Raw genomic sequence first — 26,139 nt, 5'->3', positions numbered from 1 at the left:
CGTTTAGATGTGGTGTTGGGGGATATGATATAGGGGAGAACTTTGTAGTGTAGGGTAGATGGTTGGACTCGATGATCCCAAGGGTCTCTTCCAACCTGAATGATTCTATGATTCTATATATATGTCTTTCAAGACAAGCACTGCTGGGTTTTGGTTTGGTTTTTTTTGACACTATGATGTACATCCACAGTGGCAAATCCTCAAAATAGTACAAGAATCTATTGTTAAACTTTATAAGCTTAGTTAAGTGTAGTCTTTATGCCATTTCCTGATGCTTTTCTTACTGTTGCTTTGGAGCCCAGTTGTGAACCACGAAGAAAAAGGTTATTGGTAGAAAGTATTTGCAATTTGCATAACTCTCGTGGAAAATGTGGGTTATAGTCCTGGCAAAAATCTGGACAAATTTTCAAAATTTACTTTATTTTTTAAAAGGTGAGAACTTGGTATATGGAAACTGCTAGTCTTGTTGCTTATGTATTTTATTTAACCTCTCTTGAAACTCTTTTTTTTTTGTTTTGGACAAAAATGCTGGTATAATCAGCATGATATATAACTCTTTTTGACTACTGGCTATGCTGCACATCAATAATTTAGTTTATTCTGTACATATTTTGTGCTAATCGCATAGTATAGCAAGAACAGTGAAACAGTGACTGCTAAGATTTGAACTGAGAACAGACACTTCTTTAAAAATATTTAATCAGCAGTGCTGCTTTTGCTGAGTCCTAAATGGCATTTTTCTTCTATATTTATTGGGCTCTTGTCCAATAAGGTCACAGTCTTTCCAGTGAGGCTAATTTCATCATTCCAGAAAGAATACCTTGTAAAGAGGCAGAAGTCGTCCCCCACTCCCTCCCAATCTAATTATAAGTTGGTCATTTGATCATTTGATGCTACTAGTTTTCTGCTGGTAATGTGTTTAATTCAGTAGTGTCGGTGAAATGTAGAGGTACAGGTTGCATGCAGTTGCAATAATGTGCTGTGCTTTAGCTTGTTTTTTGTTGGAGGCGAATAGAAATGAAGGAGAAAACTGTGTACTGGATCCATGCTGCATTGTCTTCCAGAACTCCCGCATGTGACAAATACAGTTTAAAAGCTGTCTGCTTGAAAACAGAATGAACTCTGTACAGCCTTTACCCAAAATGATTCTCTTCCAAATCATTGTCATACTACAGCAGTACAGCAACATGTGTGTTTGCAATAATAAAGCTGCCATAAAACTAATTTTCTCTATTTCACATCAGACTGCAGTTAGAGTGAGTTATGGTTTTGTTTCTGTCATGACAGTAAATAAAATAAGACATCCCCTTGTATTCTTATCTAAGAGAAGAAAGGAAGAATAAAGATTTTTTTGCACATCGCTTAAAAGAATAACACTCCAATGAACATGTGTCCTATTTCCAAGTTTTCTGATTTTAATGGCTGTAGACTGAGGTCAGCCTTTGTTTCATACTGGCATTAGTTGTCTTTGACTCTTCTTTTAAGACAGTTGGTCAACCTACTTAATTTTTTAGGCTTTCCTACATGTTGCCAATGAAATGGAAAAGTAGTACTTCTGTGTTTGTCTTATAAAGACAAAATAGTTAACTGTATTTGAGGGATGCTATTCTGAAAGATGCTGTTATGGCAGGAAAGTATAAATAATAAAATTAGGAACAGATCTGTCCTCCTCTGTAGTAGGAGTGGAAATAAAATGAAACAAAGTTGAATAGGCTCTTTAAAAAAAAAAAAAAAAAAAAAAAAAAAAAAAAAAAAAGAGAGAGAGAGAAATCTTGCTCACATTAGGCATGGTTAGTTCTTTCCTTCACAGATCTGCACCCCCAGATTCCTTTCCTGGCCTTGATGTACCAGGTGATAAAGGCTTAAAAATTATTGGAAGTTGCTGGCCTTGGGTTTGATTGGCTGGAACATCCAGACTTACTAAATTACTCTATTTTGTTAGAGCAGTCCACTGAGCTTGATTTAAATTAGCGTTAGAATAAAGATGTTTATTTAAGACTGAAATGGCCATCTGGAGAGTCTCTTTTCAGTCATTTTATAACTTTCTCAACCATTTCCTTTGCAAATAAACTGTAGTGATTAATGCTTGGTTTCTTCTGAGAAGTTAGAAAAAAAATCCAACTAACATTTTTATGAGTAAGAGAGCATTTCTAGAAAAAAAAAGTTGGAGTTGTTTTCTTGCATAATTTGAACTGATATAAAATATGTAAAATAACAGGGTTTTTTTCAAAGCTAAGTTTAATTAAGTATCTAGTTTCTGCCCAGTGCAAATAAACTTTTCAGGGGGAAATTAAAAGCTAAAAGCAATTAAAATGAGGTGCTGTGTGTATACAGTACTTAATCATTCTTACTGTGAGAACCTTGTTTTTACAAGTTGGCGATATTACAGATATGTTGCCAATTTCTGCTTTTACTCAAAAGTTCTAGGCCTAGGGGATCATGTGGTATGACCTTTTCTAAATCACAGCCCACTGAACTGTATCTATTTATGTTACTGAGTCCAGTAATTTGTCTTTGACTAAAGAACAATTTTTCTGGCTAACCTATGCTTTGCGAAAGACACGTGCTCATCATGTAAAGACATCAGAAATTCTGCTCTTAATTAATCCTTCCCATGGCTAGATACCTTATAGTTCAAAAGTAAACAGGACATTTCAAATTTAGTATCTGATTTATATGAATTTTTGGCTTCAGTTTACAGCTACTTCAGTTTCCAGGTGATTTTCTTTAAAAAAAAAAATGAAAAAGGCCTTTTAATGTCCAGTTTATTTTGAGATGCAGAATTAGTAGTGAATGCAGTATTATCATTGGTTACCAGTGTGATTCTTTCCAGGTTCATTTTCCTAATGCCTACAAAATAGCAGTAGAAGCACTTGTATTTGATTTATGATTGTTGACTCCTTTTTTTGTGGATGTTTTTATCCATTTAGATTGAAGTTAATTTCCCTAATAATATCCAACGTTTGTAAGGAATATAGGGTGAATAAGACCTTGCATTACTGTAAAGCAAGAAATGCAACATTGCAATAAATGGTCTCCTCTGCTATATGCTTAGGCTTTGTTACATACAAATTACTTCTGGTTAGCTATTTAACCATACATTTTCAAAGCTGGACCAAAAAATCAGAGCTTCCTTGATGTTACAAGTCAAGACTTATGGGTAGTAGTTATGGCTTTATTTTCTAGTAGCAGTGAGTTGCTGAACCAGGAATTTGTAGATTATACCTGTTCCTTGTCAGTCTTCTGGCTGGAGGCAAACTGCATGTTCATAAAACTGAGGCAGTTAATCAGATGAACAGGAGATCAGTCTACTTTTTATGCCAGGCTTGTATGCTCTTCTAATGTTGTATTTCAGGCCTGAATCATGGTTTTCTTCTTAGCTGATAAATCGTACATTTCATTCCAACATACTACCATCCTTGTGTCCTTTTCACATTTCCATACCTTTATTTGCTAGATTCAGATGTTCAAAAATTGTAATCTTAACTCCTTCATTGCTGTCAATACTGAGACATCTAACTTAGCGCTTTTAGATTCTGCCCTTCCTGTCTCTCTCCCTCATTTCCTCCATCCCACAGCAAAAATTTATAATTGTTTCAGTAGAAGGGCTTAAATTAGTAGTGTGTGATGTTACTGTGTTTGTACATGTGTTGATCACATGCAGTTTAGCTTCTCTTGTTTCAGGTACAAAGGTAAAGTCAGCAAGAACACAGACTTGTTCTCTCACGCAGAAGGTGGTAACCAGTCCTAGGAAGCAGCATCCTTTGTATGCCCTTGCCCAAGAAAGTCGGTGTCTCTTTAGTCCACGTAGAGATGTGCCTGCTGTTTGCAATCCACTTGAAGGTCACCTAATTCCTATGGCTATTCCACTAGGTAGGAGCAAATAACCTATAGATGGATGCGTGGAGGTTAACACCTGCTACTTCATGGAAATATAGCTTACATCTTCTTAAGTCAGTGATTTGCCCTGGCCCATGAGATTTGCAGCTGCCCTTCTTGTGGGAAGTCTACATGGGGTAACAGTTTAAAATGTTCTGGTTCTTGTTATTCTTCATGCTGGATGTCTGGTGACACCCTAACAAAGCAATTATTTGCTTAGCTGTACATACCTTCTTTGGTACACTTCATATTTCTAGGGTTCTTGCTCTGGCTTTAAGTTTGGTATCCATGTAAGCAGGAACTAAATCATTGGCACTTGGATTCGACATTTATGATGACTTAAGTCCAATGGTTTCAGTAGGATTGTGCCAAACACACTAAATTGACTGACATAGCCTCTGTATTTTTGGATCTTCAACAGAACTTTTATACAGACCTTGTTTCGGGAAGGGTTAATATTATATTGGCATTTAAAGAAGATAATTATTAAAGAGAAAAGGTGTCTCAAAAATTTGTGGGATGCTATACTAAGTGTGATGGTATTTTGAATATGGTTAGGAAAATGTAAGATGGAGGAAGCGTGTAATTTTTGAACAGCAAACACAATATAGTTATTCTTGTTTTCAGCAGTAGGTGTCACCATAGTCGAGAAAAGCGAATAATTTCAAAAGATGACAGTGTTTACAGTTTCTGATGGGAAAGCCTTAAAATTACCTGGTGAAGTGCTATATTTTACCTAGTGTTAATAGGGGACTTTTTAATTGGTCTGTAATTGCACAGTGTATCTCATGTGAAATACAGACATCCAGAATTTAATTTTAATTAATTTATTCATTTACTGACTTCGGAGATTTAAGTATATCTTTAATTATTTTTAAACTGTCCTTAGGTCAAACCCAAATTAGCGACATCTCACTGCAGCCTGCTGGAGTAGTTACAGGTAAACCATACCCTGTTACAGTTACAACCTCTCTTCCTCAAGTGCCACCAAAACTACCAGTTGAGATAAAAACACCAAACATAGCTGTAACAGAGATGAGATCAGAGAAGAAGGATCCACCTCAGCTGTCTGTGCAGGTACATGTCAAGAGTAATGATAATTTGTTTATTTTAATAAAGGCTAACTAAAGACAGTCTCATCCATCAGTAACTTACTTTGACATCAATGGATGGTTTTCAGTAAGCATTAGAAACAAATAGACTAGAGTGACCAAAAAGTTGTGATGCTATGCTAGTATTTTTATCCATATTTTAACAATTATCTTTATTATTTAACCAAAATAGAAAATCTTCACCTATGTGGGGTGTTTGTAAAATAATTCTATGTTAAAAATCTCATAAAAAAATATGAGCGAGAACAAACTTTGAATTAAAAGAAGTATTAAAATGTCAGTTTTCTTGGATGAATGCTTTAGCCTTTAACATTTCTGTTTCAAGTGTGATGGTCAACCCCCTGATTAATCAACCATTGCAGCCCTTACCTAGAGAGTTGGTGGTTGTTTTTTTTTTTTTAAATTTTTTACATGAGTCTGTCAAGGAAGTTAATGTTTCTTATGTGTTCATTATTTTGGATTCAAATTGTTGAGGATATACACACTCCTACACACACCTTTCAGATACAAATGATTAATGGAACTCAAAGTTATATAGAGGTAGAGTATGTGGCTTGTTCCCTTGCTGTATCACTGCTTTCTTCCCACGTGCATTTTGCTGTTATTTCACACAGTTCTTAAATGTTTAAGGTGATTTTTGTATTATTTTTCCCCCAAAGAATTAAGCAAGCATTTAAATCTATGTTCTTAAAAAAAGACCCAACCAAATTCCAAAAAACTCCAACCAAAAACGTTTTGATGCTGTAATGGACATGCCTTCATTACAAACTATATTGTAATACAATTATCCCTTTATTTTACCCTACCAGATGTATGACAACATGAAACCACTAACCAGCCTACACAGTGGCTTGTAGGGCAAATTAGTGTAAATGTATTGCCAAGTCAAATACACGTCTGCTATATACATAGTTAAGGGTATATTCACCTTTTGTCACATGCAAGACAAAGTGTAAGGGAATTAGAGAACAGGAAAAATCAGGTACTGCAAGAAAAGAGGTGAACATTTCTGGGTTTAGTTTTTGTATGTTACAGCATTTTAATTTTCAGAACCAAGTTATTATCAGTTACAGGTATGAGAAAAAGAGGTCACTGAAATGTAGTGGCTCAGTAGCAAGTGGAAGAAAGAATCTAAAAATTTCAATGATAGTAGCTCAGCTAATACACAGATTTTCAAATTGGTGCTTTTTTTCTGTTCTAGGTGTTACCAAATGTAGATATTGACAGTATTTCAAGTGACAGTGTGAGTGTAAACCATGTTCTTCCGGGCTCTGAACCTGTACTTTCTCCTGTTGATGCTGTAATACAGGTATTCATTGGTCTAAGTGTCTGTGAATTCAAATTTGTTGAAAATTTGTTAAATTACTACCAAGTTACCTTGTTACCTTGTTTTAGTTAGAGAAATTAGACAGTTCTGGGAAGAACTGAGTAATTATTCTGAATAATTTATAGGATGAGATATTTGTTTAAGAAAATAAAAAATTGCAGCAAGACACTGTTCTTCCAAGATTAAATAATCACCATAGCAAAACCCTGAGAAAAACAGCATTTCTCTGTCCTGTTAACAGTTGTAGTCCCTTATTGGCCCATGTCTGTCTTGTTTGTACTGGCTTCAGTGTTCTGGTACAAAGACTGAGGATGTTCTTCATTCGTCTGTCTGCTGCTTGCTTGTACTTAAGCGGTTAGTGGCATGTATGTGTAGCCTGTTCACTGGTAGCCTGCTGTGTGTGGTAGACTGTGGCCAGTCTACTCTAGTCTCTTTCCATATGACTTTCCAGAAGTGTTTTAATCTAATATAATCTAAGCAGTAATGAAAGTTTTTGTGCAACTAAAGAGTTAACTGCTGCATGCTGAATGCTAAGGTTGTAAGCTAGGGCACATGGTTACAGCATAGCATATTGTTTCTTCCAGTGGACTTGTGACTTGTGCATTGCACAGTCTGGACAGTGTGAAGGCATGGTAACGCAGTGATTATTTTTCTATAGTTCTTGTGCCTTCTGTTTTCCCTGTGTGTTAGCTGCTAGTCTGACTTGAGTAGTTAGATCTGCCAGAGTCCTCTGGTCAAGGTATTCACTAAGACAGACCCCATGGAGTAAAATAACAATTGTTATTTACAAGTGATAGTATTAAATAACACTGTAGAGATCACACATAAGTAAATTCCTTATGACACTTCTAGACTCTTGTGTGCTATGTTTTACAATATTTTGTCATACTGATTTTTTAATAAGAGTTACAGGTATTGCCCAGAACTTTTGATGGTGAAGTATTCTATTAGATTTGGAAACACCAGGTTTTAGTTTTCAGCGTACAAGAAAGAGTTCTAATAAACTCTTTTTATGGTATGCAAAGACATTCCTCCTAACTTTTAAGGTAGGTAAAGCATTTTTTCTGGATTCAGGCTATTGACGATAAGGCGTGATTTAATTGCATTCTTGTCATTAAGTTTTTCTGCAAATGCATTTTTCCCCGCAATATGAAATACTTAACAATTTCAGTCTGTCTCTATCAGACATCAGAAGATGTACACTGTGAGGAGGAAGACATAAAGTTTCCGGAAACTAATTCCATTGATACTACTGATGTCATGCAGGTAATTATATTGCAAAGATATCCTTTCCTTTTAAACATTTTTACATTTGTTTTATATTATTCTGACATAACTGAAAACACAATGTAGAAAATAATTTTCCTTTACTAGCAACTTTAAAAATACACATTGTGAGCAATAGCGAACTGTTTACAGTGCTATAAACAATATTAGAAGTTAATGTGTGTGAATAAGTAAAGAACCTTCCATGAATTACAATAAAAAAATAAAATTAGCTTTTATTTGGATGTGTTAGAATCCACTAGAAATAAAAGTAGTTCTCTAAAATCAGTGGTGATTATAGCACTTAGATATCACAGTTTCAACATCTAAATGTGAATGTAATGCATATGTAAGATGTAATGTATACATAATCTTACAGATTTTAAGGCGACCTATATTTTAAAATATGAAAGTATTTTCTGAGTGTTCCCTTTTAGAAAATTTTAGTGTAGAGCAATTTGTATATGTTTTTGAGGTACTAAAATGCTTTAGCAAAATATCTAATTTCAGTCAAAAATTGTACGACTAAAAGGAAAAAACATAGGCAAGCAGTGTATGCAGATATATGTATACAGCATGTACTACTCATCTCACGGATCCCACTAATAGCAGAGATTTTTTTTTTTTTTTTCTTTGCTTGTTGCCTAGCTAATGTGTCTGTACACATTTAACTTTTTTTGTTACTGGACTGTGATAACATGGGTTTATTGGAGATACTCTTTTACAGTTTAATTTTCTTAGGTAGCAAGTCCTTTGCTAACCTCTCGTCAGTCAGAGTGGGGGCTGACAAATGCTCAAGGTTAATCCAGGCTGTATTTCACTTCTCCAGTTTAAGCAGAAACTTAATGGTAGTGGGGAAAAGCTGCCTTTAAAGAAAGGTGCCACCTTTCTGGAGGTGCTGTCCTGTGGTATCTTGCCTCTGCAGAAGATGGCAGCTTCCACCTCCTGCTGCATTTAGGCCTCAGTAAATACCAGGAGCTTGAAACGGCTATTGAGGGCTAGTATTTCTCTTGAAGTGCTTCTTCCACAAGCTTCTTTCCAGTGAGCTAGACTTGCTGTGTGCGTATCAAAATCTACCCAAAAATGTATTCTTTTTACATGTTCTGTGTCCTCCTGGTCCCTGAGTTAAAGTGTACATTAAACACTAACTGTATAGCCTACAGATCAGTATGGTGGATTTATTTTTAAAATGAATTCATCACTTAATGTTATCAGTTAGTTAAAACAGTCCTAAAGAGGTGGTTTACCTATCAAAAGTGGGGAAATGCATTTTTAGTTTCAAACTTACCTTATATTATTGGAGCGGAGGAATTATATCTATTTGAACAACTTTCTTCTGTTTGCACAAAAAACTTTATTATTTATTATTTATTTTATTATTTAAGAAGTCAGTTTATGAACTAACAAAAAATGCAACTTTATTTTTTTTTTTTTATGTGAAAAATAGTTATTAATCTTCTTTCATTTTTCTACTGGGTTGCTTTTATCTTTTCTTTTTGGCAATAGGGTATATTTTACCACAATACCAAAAATGTTTCAAGTGAAACATATGGTTGACCTATGACTACACAGACAATGTTCTTAAAAATGTGCAAGACAAACACAGTGGAAGCATAAAATCAATCTCTGGAGTGGCAGGGATATTTAAAACATCAAAATAAAGCAAAGTTATAAAAGAGGCTTTAGATTCATGAAAAAACGTGCCTAGAATGCTACACAGGAAAATAGCTTATTGTTGTCTTTCTCTCACACCCATTTATTATGAAAACTTAATTCTGGTAAAACTGAAGAGAGTAAGTATTCGTGTGAAATAACCTTTTTTTTTTTTTCTTTTTTTTTTTTCCTTCTGTGATGTATATTGCAAAAAGGCTTCAGGACCCTGGCCCAGGCATTTCCTTTTTCCTCGGATTTGGTTTACCTTTACTACTAGAAGACGCATATTTAAGAGATACGAGATGAAATGCTAGTTGTTAAGCATTGGTAGCCCAAAATAATTGAATTAAGTGTTCTTATTTCACAATAAGAGAATTCATATGTGGAATAAAGCAGAAAAGGCAGTTACAGCATTGATTTACACACTTCTTTATTTTTGATCAATGGTTCCACCTACAGCAAAGTAGGTTCAGACTTTCTGAATAGAAGAGGTTTGGTAAGGCTAGCCCTTGCACGGACCCTGCTTCATTCCAGAGTGAGAAACTTGCACAGCTAACATGAGCCTAGAATGGGCTCTCAGAGTTAGTGACTCTGCTCTCCAGCTCTTGTGAGCAGCTACATCCTGCAATACCTTTAACAAGTTTAGTAGGATTTAAGATTAGAAACAGTTTTTGCTCTCTCTGAACATGCCCTAATTGCAAGGTGGGGACTTGTTTCTCAGATTTTTCGCTTCCATTTTGAATACCACTGCAAAATATATAACCTGCAGAGATCAGAGTAAATATGTTTTCCTCAGCCCTGGTCTCTCATAGACGGCCTTTGGGGCAGTGATTTTTTTTGTGTATAACTTCAGACAAAAGATCACAGGTGGCACCTGCAATGCAGTGTGACTGTGCCCATGAAAATTGCTTTAGAAATCTGTCAAGAGGAAATAAATGACTAGGTTTTAGATGGCTTTAATAAAAGATTATGCATATACATGTTTGGTAATGGAAAAAAAATTAATCTATGCCACCTAATCATTTCAAACATTCTTTTAATTATCTGAATGTAATTTGGGAAATAGAATTTTTCAGCTTGATACTTTATAATTTATGCCATGTTTTGTTTGGGAGTCGTGAATTTTCAACAGTCTCTTTGGAGATAAAATGCAGAATTGAGTGCAGATTATTCAAGATTGGTCTACAAAGTGATATATATGCAATTTCAATCTTTATAATTGAATACTATTATATTATTTTTTTATTTCCACAGAGATAATATATCACCCCAAAATGAAAAAAAATTCTTTTGGATTTGTGCACTATTAAATATAAAATATTTTTGCACATAAATTAGAAATGCAGGAGAACTGCAGAAGTTTGTCAGAAATTGGTAAATATATGTAAGATTTATTGTATGTACTTGGTTTATTTAATCCAGATGTTTGTATTTTGCATACTTTCAGAAAATATATTAAATAGGCAACATCAAAGAAAATTTATGGAGTAGTGCAGTCAGAAGAAAATGCATAATGAAACACTGGACAAAGACATCTTTACATTTGCTGTCAGAATGAATTATGGTTACGAATACATATATCCTAACAGAATGAACTGCTTATCAGCTTGCAAGGCATCCAGTGCTATTCTGAGTTTAACTTTACTGTCTTATTTGTGTGCCTAGAATGGTTTAGAGATCTCTGTTTGTCAACCAAATATATATATTCTGTCTTGCCTGCTTTGTTAAGTTACAGTTTTTCTTTGAAGAATTATTACTATTTAAAGATGCAGAAGGGTGCCACTCCCCAATAGCTATCTGTTGCAATACCCGTTATGGACCTATATGACTTTTCAATTTTAAAGTATGTTAGGTAGGAGAGAAGTATTAATGCTGAGCTGGGGAAAGAGACAGGGAAACGTTACTGTATATTTTTTTTTTCCCTTCTCTGTTCTTTCTGGTTTTAGTGATTTTATTCATAGAAAATATATAGCATTTTTTATTTTATGGGTTAAAAGGAAATTTACTTTATGTAAGGGAAAAGAAGGCTTTTTTTCTCCTTTCCCTGTGTTGGAGATTAATCTTAGTAAATGTAGATTTACAGTGAGCTCTTTTATGCAACATTGCATGCTTCTCGCTGGTAATTTAGGGCTCAGCTCTTCATCTCTTTCTGGCATGCCAAATTTTCTTCTTAGAGAATCATATTACTATTTGAGACATTTCTTTTTTAATATTATTAGTGAAAGATGCAGGTTCTCATCCATCAGGAGACATTCCTAAAGTGTTACATTACGATATGATGGGATGGTGACTGCTTTTTGGGGCTTAATGTTGTGTATGTGCTCAGGGGGAAAAAGGAGGGTGGCGTCTTTGGAAACAGTCAAACATTATAATGCACACTGAGTAACTTCCATAACTATTTTAGAAATAGCACATTAAGGTTAAATTCAAAGCATCTGCAAGGATCTTCTGAATTAGTTACCCAGTACTGCCTTTTAACTTTCAGCAGCTGAAGTTAGTGAAAGCCTAAATGTACATGTAACATATGTGTAAACTATTAATGTCTAGTCTTCAGTGCTGGCAACTTTATTACAATTTTCACTGGCTGCATGCTCATTAACTTTTGAGAATGTATCTTTTCAGGCAGGAGACACTAAAGTAGAAGTTTAATTTCTAAAAAAAAAAACCCCTACAAATAAAAAACAAACCAAACAAAACAACAAAACATTTTTGGAAAAGGAGGAGCATTTCTCAAGTATTAGCATTACCATTGGCTCCCTGCCCTGTGCAGCACAGGCAGGAAATATGAGCCAAATCATGTTTTACTTAGCAGTTCCTATAGCCTTATGCCTCTACAGATTTACAATTTGTGAAGTTTAGAATTGTATCAATTAACTTCAACATACTAAGAAGGGAGAATGTGGTTTGTGTGCTGTGATACATCTATAAATGTTTCTGAAAGAAAAAAATCGGACGGTTACCTCAATGACATTGCCTTCCAGAAACTCACCATAACTTAATTTACTTCTTATTTATTAGGATCAGGAAGAGGAGGGGAAAGTAATTCCAGAATTCTTTGAGCCTCTTCTAGAGCTTAATGGACAGTTTAAAGTTGCCTCGCCAAAATACAGTGGTCCTTTGTTTCCTCCAGTGGCTTCTGCTCCTCAGCAGTCTTCTGATGTTTTGGATGAACTGATTCAAAGGAGAGAAACTATAGAAAACAGATTGATAAATTGGTGAGTTACAATATAACAAAGTGGGGAGAGAATATATATGGAAGAAGGAATGACTCTGTAAGATACCTTTCTTTTCTTCTCCTTCATTCCCTTCTCCTCTTTTCTTTGAGCTGACTTGCATTTTATGGCAAGAATGCTCTTTTGTATGCTTTTTACGTATCTTGGTGCTTGCTGATAGTTAAACAGGTTTTATTCTGCTAGGGTGGAACAAGAAATAATGGCAAAAATTATCAGTGAGGTGTACCCAGTGCAGAAGGAAACAGTGCCCAATGTCAGCATGTCAGAGAGTGAAGACAGTGAGACTGCAACCTCTGACATTGGTAAGTAGGAATTATTGTTCTGAGCAGATAGGTTATCTCAATTTTTGGCTAATTTTAACAAGCGGTGTAGGTAGCTGTTGCCTAAGAGTGGATAAGGCTGAACGAGTGAAACTATAAAATGGAAAAGTGTGTGCTTTAATTTATGTTGAGACAGAGCAAGAATTACAAGGCCATTGAAATAAATTATCTAAAAAAAAAAAACCACATGAAACACACCACTGTACAAATCAGCTTCTGTTATTGGCCATCTAAATCACATTTGGCATTTTGTGAAGCCTGTAATGTTTGTTTGCCTTCCTTTTCATATTAGATATGTCAAAAATTCCCTCCGTTATAAACACGTGAGAGTGGGAGACAAATGCATTTCTCCTGTGATGTCACTGCCTGTTGCTGCTGCCTTCTTTTATGATCCTGAATTGCTTCTCTACTGTTGTTTATCTGTAAAATAAATAAAAAAAAACTAACTATTTTTAGAATGTTTAGAAGTTCGTGACTGGCTGCGGTTCAGTACATGCATTTTAAGTAGTGAGACCTGGATGTGTGTTTTGTGTTTTTTCATTTTCAGTTGAAGTTGCAGGTGGTAGAGGATTTCAGCTCTTTATCAATGCCGGTGTGCCTGTGGACTCACAAATGATAAGTCATTTTGTAAATGAAGCTCTCAGTGAGACAATTGCGACCATGCTGGGTAACAAGCAGGCTCAGAAAGCCGTTCCCTCTGCAAATGTTCTTCCAAGCACAATGATTATGATGGTAAGAGTCCATTTTATTTGAACTTTCCTACTGAAGTTCTAAGGGATAATTTCTTCATGGCATGACAGTTCAACTGTGCAAAACAAAGATGATAGAAAAAACTCATGAATTGAAAGTGCATGATTAGCGTTTTTTGTTTATTTCTTATTATTTCCCAGCAAACAACAAGATTAAACGTATTTCACTTTAAAAAAAAATTGAAAAGAAAAAACAATTAATTCCTTTGTGCTATATGCAACTTGCTATATTTATTTATTTACTTTAAGGCTGAGCAGAAAACTGATTTCTAAGGGAAAGACTTGGTACTTAGTTTCATGTTGTCAAAAGATAGCTTGTGTTATTTTCAACAAAAATAGCTGTGTTCCTTTCTTGCAAAGAAATGAAATATGAAGAAAATAATTTCTTCCTACAAGAAGAAATAGAAGCTGAACGCGATACTATTTTTAGTCTTATTGGCTTGCAGCCATTCTTTAATATCTGTAAAAATGATTATTAATTCTTTCTCAGTGTTGAGTTCAATAGTTTTCATTAAATGCTTGAATGATTAGTAGAGCTTCCTGTAATACAGGATAATTTTCTCTGTTCCCTTTGATAATCAAATGACAGCTGGCTCTTATTGTGATATCGTGGCTGTGCTATGGTCTGGTGTTGTAGAATGTCTTTAGGATGAATGTGGAAATTGCTGCGCTTAGAAATCTAACTATTCAGAGCTTTGTTGAATGTGAGATCAATTAATCTATTCTGCTACAGTGCATATATACTGAAATACCATCTAGTGACTGCTGTAAGTGACCAACAGACTATTCTATAGTCAAAAGTAATCATTTCACTGCTGTAGGCTTAAATACAGCCGTTCTGCCTGTAAAGAGCTCTTCCCTACTCCATTACGGATTAAGGAGGGTATGATGTTAAAGAGAACTGTTCTTTGGAGCTGCTTGTTCTGATACTGAGAAACCTCTTTTAATAACCATTCTACATTTACTAATGGCTCTCTTAAGGCTTCTTGTTTCTGTACCAGCTTAAACTGAAGTGTCCTTAGGCTGAAATGGTTGTGTTCTGCTTACTACATATATTCATTTGCACTCTTCAAGAGATTAGTTTTGTCCTTTTTGGCCTTTGTTTCATTTGGCTGAAAAAGCAATTGTCTGTATGTATACTGTTTTTCGACTCTTGCTGATGAACAGCACTTTTATGTTTTCCCATTTAGATTGGTCTTGACCACGGGTAATGCTAATATGCTGATAGACATTTTTTAAATAATAACGTAGTATGCAAGGTGGGGATTCCTCAGTGCCTTATGCTGTAGTAGTGATACTCTCCTGCCTTTATTGGAATCTCAGGTAGCTAATTATATTTTTTTTATATATTTTATATTTTAAGTCTTTCCACGTTTGTGGCTAATAGTTATCATTTGGATAACCTGTACGTTCATAAGGTTTTTTCTTCTTTTTCCATTTCTGCTCAGCTTATAACAGAAGTTCTTGACTATGTAGTTATGCGTTCTTAATCTACCTCTTCTTAATGTGAAGTTTCCTATGTAGAACTTCAGCTGCCCAGTTACTGAGTTCTTTGGTGTTCACAGAGTCACACAGTTGTGTCTGAACTGCCAAATGTGTTAGCATGTTCCACTTCCCATAAGAGTTTTTAGCCTGGAAGCTTTCCTTTAGCCCCATTATCTTGTTTTTTTTGTGAAATGTCAGAGAACAGGGCTGGAAAAAACCTGGAAAGGTCAATAATATTCCTCTGTAGCGGGCTGAACTTCGTCATACTTGCTTGTCAGATTTATCTCTATCACTGTCAGTTTTAAGGAACATCACAACTGTGTTTGAGCTTATTTTAGTGCTTTACTGTCTTGGCTGTTTCTTTGTCTGCAATTTTCTCTTTAGCTGAGTCTCTTACCATGAAATTGTCACACTGACTCAATTTTATCCATGTCATAAATATTTTCTTGCTTAACATAGTATCAAATGCTTTATTAAAACTAATATAATCATATTATTTATATTTAGACTGGACATTAGGAAGCATTTCTTTACCAAGAGGGTCGTCAAATACTGGAACAGGCTTCCTAGAGAGGTGGTCAATGCCCCAAGCCTGTCAGGGTTTAAGAGGCATTTGGACAATGCCCTTAGCAATATGCTTTAACTTTTGATAAGGCAGTTGGACTGGATGATCGTTGTAGGTCCCTTCCAACTGAAATTATTCTATTCTATTCTATTCTATTCTATTCTATTCTATTCTATTCATAATTATTTCCAAATGTTATTATTCCAAATTATTTCCAATTCTAATGCATACTTTATGGGTTTTTTTAAATTTATATTGTCCAGGCATATCATCTAGCCTGATGCAACTTCGTGTTTAGATGGAGGAGTTAGATCCATGAAGCATGTATCTAAGCAACAACTGTTCCTATTCTGTGATAACGTGCCTTTCTATTTCTTCCTCAGCTATCTCTGGGGATACTTGGAAGATAGGAATTTTGCACTGAGATAATAAATAACTGTAGTTACAATTTTTTTTCCTCAGGAGTCTCTTGTGCCTACTCCATTGCCAACACCCCAGGCCACACCACCACAAACACCACCTTCAGAAAAAGAATTGCCTCCAGTCAAAACTCCAGAGTCTTCTCTGTCTCTTACAGAAATGAGTGGGGATGTTCACGAACATGAAAAAATTAAAGAAACAGGTAGTGAAAATAATCATTGACGTTTAGAAGTAGCAAATATGCTTTAATCTACTGCCTTTAATTTTTCTCTACAAAGACACATTATCTCTCAGGATAAATAACATCCTCATTGGGAAACTAAGGAAGTGTGGGCTGGATGAGGGGACAGTGAGGTGGATGGGTAACTGGCTGTGTGACAGGACCCAAAGGGTAATGATTAATGGAGCAGGCTCAAGCTGGAGGCCTGTAACCAGTGGTGTCCCCCAGGGGTCAATACTTGGTCCAGTGCCGTTCAACATATTCATCAGTGACCTGGACGAGGGGACCGAGTGTATCCTCAGCAAGTTTGCTGATGATACCAAACTGGGAGGGGTGGCTGACATCCCGGAGGGCCGTGCTGCCATCCAGCGAGACCTGGACAGGCTGGAGAGCTGGGCAAGGAAGAACCTCATGAGGTTCAACTGGGAAAAGTGTAGGGTCCTGCACCTGGGGAAGAAGAATGTCAGGCACCAATACAGGTTAGGTGTGGACCTGCTGGAGACAAGTTCTGAAGAGAAAGATCTGGGGGTCCTGGTAGACAGCAAAATGACAATGAGCAAGCAGTGTGCTCTTGTGGCCAGGGAGGCCAACGGAATCCTGGGCTGCATAGGGAAGAGTGTGGCTAGTAGGTCGAGGGAAGTCATTCTCCCCCTCTACTCTGCACTGGTGAGGCCACAACTGGAATACTGCATCCAGTTCTGGGCCCCCCAATTCAAGAGGGACAGGGAACTACTGGAAAGAGTCCAGCGAAGGGCAACAAAGATAATTCAAGGATTGGAGCATCTCCCTTATGAAGAAAGGCTGAGAGAGCTGGGACTCTTTAGTCTGGAGAAGAAAAGGCTGAGGGGAGACCTTATCAATGCTTATAAGTATCTAAAGGGTGGGTTGAAGGAGGATGGAGCCAAACTCTTTTCAGTGGTTGCCAGTGAGAGGACGAGGGGCAATGGGCACAAGCTGGAACATAGGAGGTTCCACTCAAATACGAGAAAAAACTTCTTCACGGTGAGGGTGACAGAGCCCTGGAACAGGCTGCCCGGGGAGGTTGTGGAGTCCCCTTCTCTGGAGATTTTCAAGACCTGCCTGGATGCAGTCCTGAGTAACATGGTCTAACACGCTCTGGGCAATCCTGCTTCAGCAGGGGAGTTGGACTAGATGATCTTTATGGTCCCTTCCAACTCTAAAATTCAGTGAAAATATTCCTGAGGTTGTAAGTCAAGTGGAAACTCATGTAATACAAAAATTATGGGCTAATTCATATAAAAAGCAAACGTCATCTATTTGGTAAGAGTTCTATTTTCAGACTTAATGCACATTTCTATGGTCTCTGTGATTTCAACTCTTCCACACTTTTTCACATCAGAAACATAGCTGTCTTTTGCTCCTTCCTGTGTTCTTAATGTTAATTAAGCCAAATTTACACTCTTCAAATAAAGCAGCTTAGTTTTTAAAATGCAGAGCAGTCTCCCTTATTAAAGGAAGTAAGCAATTGAAGTTTTATTCTAGCTCCTTCAGATGCCAACAGTGTGCTTAAAAGAAACTGGTCCTAATCTATTCCTTTCTCCATAAGTATCAAAAGATACCACAAACATTACAAGTGCTTAGTGGAACTGACTATCTCTGTCCAAGATTTACTTCCCGCTTTCCTTTCTGATCTGAAATTTGGCTTCACGTATGCAGGAGTTGAGATTCCAGCTGTCACTAACCGTGTAGGCACACCTGTGGTTACGCCTGTCAATACGCCTCCTAGAACAACCACACCAAGCCCTCCTGCCTCAGAATGGGTCTCCAAAGCTGCAGAAGTGGAAAGTCCAAAGCCTACAAACCCATTAGATGATGCAGAACTTCCTCTGGAAGAAGAGAAACCCAATCCTCTAACTGAAGAACCATTCTGTCCGAAGGCTATGTGAGTTGAACAGGCCGCATGGTTTTCTCATTTCTTAAAAAACCAAATACATTATTTCTAGATATAGCCTCACAAGGCAGTAGATAAATGATTAATGTGTATATCGAGAGGCATTGAGATAAGCCAGATTATTTTTTTTTAATTGCTTCACTTATATGTTGGGGAAGAATGTGAAATCAGGACCTTTCTCAGAATTTATTGGTCTTTATTCGTTGTCCTGTTGAACACTGTAGTTAGTAAACTGGTATTGTTACACCTGCCAGTAATAAATGTAGCAACAATGAAATATTGTATTATTAGCATGTTGTTTTTTCTATTACCTTAGTGGGAATACATGTTATAATTTTTAGTTATGTCTAGAAATTAATTAATAATGTTATTTAACCACGTTGATTCTAGGACTGTTCTGTAAAATGCTGTCTTTTCATTTGAAAAAATGCTCACAAATTAATTTCAGTATTGATTTAAGACTTTAGTTCAATGTGTTTTGATGTATTCATAAAGCATATTCTTACATTACAGTGAGATGTCAGTGGCTAATGATGAAGAACCAGAGGCTTTCATTTTCCCACCTCAGCAGTTGTCAGCAAGGTCCTTCGAATCGCTTCCTTGCGATCTGCAGGTTCTGATACCTGTGCCTACAGCTAGTTCTGGGCAGTCCTCACAGGAAAGCAGCCTTACCCTCACAGAAACAGAAGCTGCAGACAGACCCATCTCAGAAGGGGAGGTACTTTTCAGCTATGGACAGATCCTGGCTGCAGGAGGTAACTAACTAGACAAATTTGTGGAAATTAGAATTTGGATTAACGTTTTTTTTCTGTATAAACTTCTCTTCCAGTCTACTGAGGTTACATTTCACACATTTGCTGATAGAACTGCAAACATTAACCTGGTCCTTAACTTCTGGTTCATGGTTTTTGAATTTTAGAGACCTCATTGCTCTTTTTCTTGTCTCCGAACAAAATGGTTCTCCTTACTAATGAAAAAGATTACATCTTTTGTTATAAGATCAACTTGTAAAATAATTGGAACTGTCTTGCACAAGTACCTTGTGGTACGAAGTACTAAGTTTTTATTGAAAGCAAAGTATAAGGGCAATTTTCTTGCAAGCTGAAAACATGTCTTTATAATACATATCTGGTAGTAGGAATTTCCAACTTTACTAAAGTACTATGCTGCAATTATTAAAATAATGTGGACTTGGCTTTCTTTCATGTATCTTGCACGTTTTTTAGTATTTGTAACTTAAAATATTTTTCAGCATTAGCAGAAGGAGGACTGTCTCTTCCAAACCTTGCTGAGAGCTTAATGAGTACTTTACAAGATGCCAATGAAATGGTAAGGAAATGTTTCACAAGGAAATTGAGTTAGTGTGGCGTTCTACCTTGAGCATCTTGATAAATTGGAGGTGCTCTAAGCATTTGATTTATAAACTTTTTAAATTTATGCTTTTAAACTGTACACTGAAAAGAATGTTAGAATTTCAGAGTTCCAAAGGAAAAAACCACATTATACAAACTAACTTATATTTTTTAAAAAGTTGAATTATTTATATACTTCCATAGGTGAGAGATATCTTAAAACTAAACATAATGAAGAGATGAAAAAGCTTATTAGCTATCTTAAACAGAATAGAATATTGTTATGCTCTGAGCTGTCTCAGCTTTGAGCCATCTTTTAATTGCTTGGGTGCTTAAATTACTAACGTAGGTTAGCTGAGGCTGGAGTTAATTAAAGCTGCTTAAAGCTTCAGTATAGTTTTTTATCTGACGTCTACATTAGTCCATTGTCCTGGAAGCCTCCCAAGTCAAGGTATTCTCCATTCCCTTTCTCTTTTAGCACTTTTTCTCAAATGCCTGGATTTTCCCTCTCTGGCTTTGTGTAATGCCTCTTGGTAGGACATAGCTGTCATATAAATGATAGGATCAGGTAGACTAATACTATGCTTAAACCAAACTGTTTTCTTTATGAAAGAATAAAAAAAAAAATTGATAGTGAAATTGTAATAGTATTGGTTTGAAGAAACCTCCAGAGGGATTTCTAAAACCTTCCTGGACTGCCTCTGAAATGCTGTATGGCTCTTCTGAAAGATAGTTGAAATCTGCCATGAGGATGAAGACCTGCAATCATCAGGCCCCTGTTAATGTTTTGTAGAAAGCCTCCTCTTATTTTCTGTTGGTCAGGTGTTCTGAAGCAGACCCTGCCCACAACATTTACGGTGTTCCTTTGCTCTCTTATCCTGACTCTGACCATCAACAGGCTCATGGAAGTCTATGAATTCAAGGAATTATTTGACCTGGAATTGAAAACTGGCTGAGCTACTGGGCTGAAAGGGTTTTGATCAGTGGCACAAAGTCCAACTGGAGACCAGTCACTAGTCGTGTATGCTTAGGGGCCAGTACTAATAGCAGTGCTGTTTAACATATTCCGTAATGACCTAGATGGTGGAACAGACCGCATCATCAGCAAATTTGCAGATAATACAAAACTGGTTGATACACCAGAGGGCTGTGCCACCAGTCAGAGGGACCTTTCTGGTCTGGAGAAATGGGCTGATAGGAATCTTATTTTCAACAACCAGAAATGCCATGTCCTACAGCTGAGGAGGAACAACTCCATGCACCAGTACATGCTGGGTACTGACCAGCTGGAAAGCAGCATTGCAGAAAAGAACCTGGGGATCTTGGTGGACAAGTTGAATGCACTTGTGGCAAAGGCAGCCACTGTCATCCTTTGCTGTATTTGGAAGAGCATTGGCAGCATGTCAAGGGAGGTGGTCCTTGCCCTTTAATCAGTACTGGTGAGATAGCATTTTGAGTATTGTGTCCAGTTATGGGGTCTCCAGTACCAAAAAGATAAGGATTTACTGGAATGAGTCCAGCAAAGAGCTACAAAAACGATTAAGGGATTGGTGCATCTGTCGTATGAGGAAGGACTGAGAGACCTTGGATTGTTTAGCCTGGAGAAGAGAAGGCTTGCAGGGGAAACCTTATTAATGTGTGTAAATACTTAGGGGGAAGGAGTAAGGAAGACAGAGCCAGACTCTTCTCAGTGGTGCCGCGTGAAAAGACAGGAAGCAGTGGACACAGCCTGAAATTCAGGAAATTCCATTTAAACATAAGAAATGTTTTTACTGTGTGGGTGGCCAAACACTGGGACAGGTGCTGCCTTGTGCAGCTGGGTTGGACGAGACAATCTCCAGAGGTCCCTTCCAACCTCAATAATATGAAGTTTAAATGTCCTAGAGTAGGACTCCTCTTTTATTCTCCCTGCCTACCCTTCCTAAACATTTCTACCCTTACATGACCATACTCTATTTGTGCCTGCTTTCCCATCGAAAATCCATATCATTTATGCCATAGTTCTGAGACTGTGCCCTGAACTTGCAGATCTTTCTGTTTGTTGTCCGGAGTTTGTTGTCTGAGTGTATAGGCACTTGAGGAGAATACCCTCCCTCTTGATCAAGATTGTGAAAGTTCCCTTTGTGGGCTTCCCTTTGGATGACTCCTCTGTCTTCTGCGCTTCCCCTTTTAAACTCTGTTATTAGGTGAACCTAAATTAAAGTGCACTTCATCAGGTTTGATGCAGTTGCTTGCTAAAATGTTATTCCCTGTCTTTGTCAGCTGGATTGTAAGTCCTTCCAATAGTCCTCCATCCTCAAACTAGGCTCTCTGGCTGAGGAAGCTAAATCTTTGCTGGTGAGAGCAGCTCTGCAGCCAGGGCCAGATCGTTGCTAGCAACCCATATGCGTGAGGATTTAACTGTTTCCTTGAACTTTGAAGGCCTAAAGGACCTTGTTCTTCTCTAGGTATTGCAGTCTTATATATCAGATAAAGACTGTGCATGTCTGTGGGTAAAAGGAGAAAACAGTGCATGTTTGCTTACTTATAAATTCCCAAATTTTTATGACACAAGTTCTCAATGTGGAAAGTTTAACAAATTCTTTTATAAAAGAAAAAAGTTTAATTGTGAACTAAAGTAAGAAAGATTCAAGTTCCTACAAAAAACAGTTTTTAGATCATGTATTATGTGGATTTTGCTTCCTTATTTTAGGATTATGATCCTCCCAGTGAAGGGCAAGTAGTGAGAAGACTGGATAAAGGCTATCACAGGGATCTTGTCCTGACTCTTTTATCCAAATTAAATCAAGCACCTGTTGCTGCAAAAGAAGGAATGTACCATTTGGAGATAACTTACAGTCCTTTTCCTTCCATTACAGTAGTTTTGAAGTGATACGTTCTTCCTCAAAAGTAGATAAAATGAATTCAAGCTATCCTTGCTGTTGGCTATAGAGCAGGTTCATACACGTCATTCCCTGCTGGAGGTGATCACACTTCTGTTACCTATGTTCTCATGTAAAACTTTTTAGGAACGCTGAAGGTTAAGTGTTATAAACAAGTTAGCTGTACATAGTATCACATGTACCTAGTTTTCAAGGTGTGTATGTGACTGTTCCAGTGTATCAGATTTGTCCTGTAGTTTGGACTTGGTGTCTATTCTAACTGACATAGCTGGACTGACACTGCCCTTTGCAGTCACAGGGCTGTGATCTCATTGCAATTACAGAGACGTGGTGGGATAGCTCACATGACTGGAATGCTGCCATGGACAGCTATGTACCTTTTAGGAAAGACAGGCCGGGTGAGGCGAGGTGGTGGAGTTGCTCTGTACGCTAGAGAGCAGCTGGAATGTATCAAGCTCTGCCTAGGGATGGATGAAGAACATGTTGAGAGCTTATGGGTAAGAATTAAGGGGTGGGCCAATATGAGAGACACTGTTGTGGGTGTTTACTACAGACCACCATATCAGGAAGAGGAAGTTGATGAGGCCTTCTACAGACAGCCTCCCAATCACAGCCCCTGTTCTCATGGGGGACTTCAACCACGCTGATATTTGCTGGAAAGGCAACACGGCCAGGCACACACAGTCCAGGAGGTTTCTGCAGAGCATCGATGATAACTTTTTGACACAGGTGGTAGAGGAGCCAACGAGGAGAGGTGTGCTGCTGGACCTTATGCTAACAGATAAAGGACTTGTTCGGGGCATGAAGGTCGGGGGTAGCCTTGGCTGCAGTGACCATGAGATGGTGGAGTTCAGCATCCTGTGTGGAAGAAGCAGGGCAAAAAGTAGAATTGCAACCCTGGACTTCAGGACAGCTGACTTTTCCCTCTTCAAAGACCAACTTGGAGGAATTCCGTGGGTTAAGGCTCTAGAAGGTAGGGGGGCCCAAGAGCGGTGATTAATATTCAAGCGTCACTTGCTCCAAGCTCAAGATGGGTGCATCCCTATGAATAAGAAATCAAGGAGAGGAGGCAGGAGACCTGTGTGGATGAGCAAGGAGCTTCTGGAACTCAAATGGAAAAAGGAAATTTACCAAATGTGGAAAAACAGACTGGCCACTTGGGAAGAATAGTGGAATGTTGTCAGAGTATGCAGGGATGCAACAAGGAAGGCTAAGACCCACTTGGAATTGAATCTGGCAAGGGTTGTCAAGGACAACAGGAAGGGCTTCTTCAAGTACATCACTTACAAAAGGGAGACTAGGGAAAATGTGGGCCCGCTGCTGAATGAGGTGGGTGCCCTGGTAACGGAGAGTACAGAGAAGGCAGAGTTACTGAACGCTGCCTTTGCTTCAGTCTTTACTGCTAAGGCCTCAGGAACGTCATACCCTGGAGGTAAGTGAGAGAGTCTGGAGAAAGGAAAACTTTCCCTTGGTTGAGGACAGTTGGGTTAGAGATCATTTAGGCGAACTCAGCACCCATAAATCATAAAATCATAGAATCATCTAGGTTGGAAGGGACCTTTAAGATCATCTAGTCCAACCGTCAACCTAACTCTGATGAAAGAAAAAAAAAAAAAGAAAAAAAAACCAAACCCTGCGTTACTAAACCAAGTCTCTAAGCACTATACGAACCCGTCTTTTTAATACTTCCAGGGATGGTGCCTCAACCACTTCCCTGGGCAGCCCATTCCAAGGCTTAATAACCCTTTCAGTGTAAAAAGTTTTCCTAATATCCAATCTGAACCTCCCCTGGCGCAACTTGAGGCCATTTTCTCTTGTCCCATTGCCTGTGACTTGGGAGAAGAGACCGACCCCCGCCTCGCTACACCCTCCTTTCAGAGAGTTGTAGAGAGCGAGAAGGTCTCCCCTCAGCCTCCTTCCTCCAGGCTGAACACCCCCAGCTCCCTCAGCCACTCCTCATAAGACTTACTCTCCAGATCCCTCACCAGCTTTGTTGCCCTTCTCTGGACCCGCTACAGCACCTCAATGTCTTTTTTGTGGTGATGGGCCCAAAACTGGACACAGCACTCGAGGTGGGGCCTCACCAGTGCCCAGTACAGGGGGACGATCACCTCCCGAGTCCTGCTCGCCACACTGTTCCTGATACAGGCCAGGATGCTGTTGGCCTTCTTGGCCACCTGGGCACACTGTGGGCTCATGTTCAGCCCACAGGCGACCAACACCCCCAGGTCCTTTTCTGCCAGGCAGCTCCAGCCACTCTGCCCCAAGCCTGTAGCGCTGCATGGGGTTGGTGTGACCCAAGGGCAGGATCCAGCACTTGGCCTTGTTGAACCTCATCCCATTGGCCTTGGCCCATCCCTCCAGCCTGTCCAGGTCCCTCTGCAAAGCCTTTCTGCCCTCCAGCAGGTTGACACTCCCACCCAACTTGGTGTCATCTGCAAACTTACCGAGGGTGCACTCAATCCCCTCATCCAGATCAATGATGAAGATGTTAAAGAGAACCAGCCCCAATAACGAGCCCTGGGGTACACCACTCGTGACCAGCTGCCAACTGGATTTAACTCCATTCACCACCACTCTCTGGGCCCGGCCTCCAGCCAGTTTTCAACCCAGCAGAGAGTCCTCCCATCCAAGCCATGGGCAGCCAGTTTCTCCAGGAGGGTACCGTGGGAGACTGTATCAAAGGCCTGTATCAAAGCCATGGGCCCTGATGGGATGAACTCATGAGTCCTGAGGGAGCTGGCAGATGTTACTGCTAAACCACTCTCCATTGTATTGAAAGGTCCTGGAGAACAGGAGAGGTGCCTGAGGACTGGAGGAAAGCCAATGTCAGGCTAGTCTTCAAAAAGAGCTTCTGGCCAGTCAGCCTCATCTCTGTCCCTGGAAAGGTGATGGAACACCTCATCCTGGATGTCATCTCTAAGCATGTAGAGGGAAAGAATGTTATCAGGAGTGATCAACATGGATTCACCAAGGGGAAATCATACTTGACCAACCTGATAGCCTTCTATGATGGCATGACTGACTGGGTAGATGAGGGGAGAGCAGTGGATGCTGTCTACCCTGATTTCAGCAAGGCTTTTGACATTGTCTCACATAACATCCTCATAGATTGTTCGTTTTTAGTGGCCAGTCTGACCCAAACCACAACAGAAGTGCGGTTTAGATGAGTGGACAGTGAGCTGGATTGAGAACTGGCTGAACAGCAGAGCGCAGAGGGTTGTGATCAGTGGCACAGAGTCTGTTTGGAAGCCTGTAACTAGTGATGTTCCCATGGGGTCAGTACTGGGTCCAGTATTATTCAACATCAGTGACCTGGATGAGAGGACAGAGTGTACCCTCAGCAAGTTTGCTGATGACAGAAAACTGGGAGGAGTGGCTGACACACCAGAAGGCTGTGCTGCCATTCAGAGAGACCTGAAGAGGCTGGAGAGTTGGGTGGAGAGGAACCTAATGAAGTTCAACAAGGGTAAGTGTAGGGTCCTGTACCTGGGGAGGAGTAACCCCATGCACCAGTACAGGTTAGGGGTTGACTTGCTGGAAAGCAGCTTTGCAGAGAGGGACCTGCGAGTCCTGGTGGACAACAGGATGACCATGAGGCAGCAGTGTGCCCTTATGGCCAAGACGGCCTGTGGTCTCCTGGGGCGCATTAAAAAGAGTGTGGCCAGCAGGTTGAGGGAGGTCATCCTCCCCCTCTACTTTGCCCTGGTGAGGCCCCGTCTGGAGTACCGTGTCCAGTTCTGGGTCCCCCAGTTCAAGAAGGA

The 26,139-nt window shown here is 38.7% G+C and overlaps 1 protein-coding gene across 2 annotated transcripts in view; it reads left to right on the top strand.

Moving 5' to 3' along the window:
• The window catches only part of KIAA0586 (KIAA0586 ortholog), an 84,251-nt gene that overhangs the window by 20,692 nt on the left and 37,420 nt on the right, over positions 1 to 26,139 (top strand). For both annotated transcript variants that reach the window (XM_074148495.1, XM_074148496.1), the window contains exons 16-26: positions 3,685 to 3,873; positions 4,769 to 4,956; positions 6,193 to 6,300; positions 7,504 to 7,584; positions 12,256 to 12,452; positions 12,654 to 12,772; positions 13,338 to 13,522; positions 16,052 to 16,211; positions 17,907 to 18,132; positions 18,655 to 18,896; positions 19,394 to 19,470. In XM_074148495.1, the coding sequence (XP_074004596.1) occupies positions 3,685 to 3,873; positions 4,769 to 4,956; positions 6,193 to 6,300; positions 7,504 to 7,584; positions 12,256 to 12,452; positions 12,654 to 12,772; positions 13,338 to 13,522; positions 16,052 to 16,211; positions 17,907 to 18,132; positions 18,655 to 18,896; positions 19,394 to 19,470 (1,772 nt within the window). The remainder of the gene's footprint in view (positions 1 to 3,684; positions 3,874 to 4,768; positions 4,957 to 6,192; positions 6,301 to 7,503; positions 7,585 to 12,255; positions 12,453 to 12,653; positions 12,773 to 13,337; positions 13,523 to 16,051; positions 16,212 to 17,906; positions 18,133 to 18,654; positions 18,897 to 19,393; positions 19,471 to 26,139) is intronic.

Source organism: Numenius arquata, chromosome 6 (genome assembly GCF_964106895.1).
Source record: "Numenius arquata chromosome 6, bNumArq3.hap1.1, whole genome shotgun sequence".
Lineage (NCBI taxonomy): Eukaryota > Metazoa > Chordata > Aves > Charadriiformes > Scolopacidae > Numenius > Numenius arquata.
Note: the sequence above shows the minus strand (reverse complement) of the source record. Positions and strands in the feature narration are given on the sequence as shown.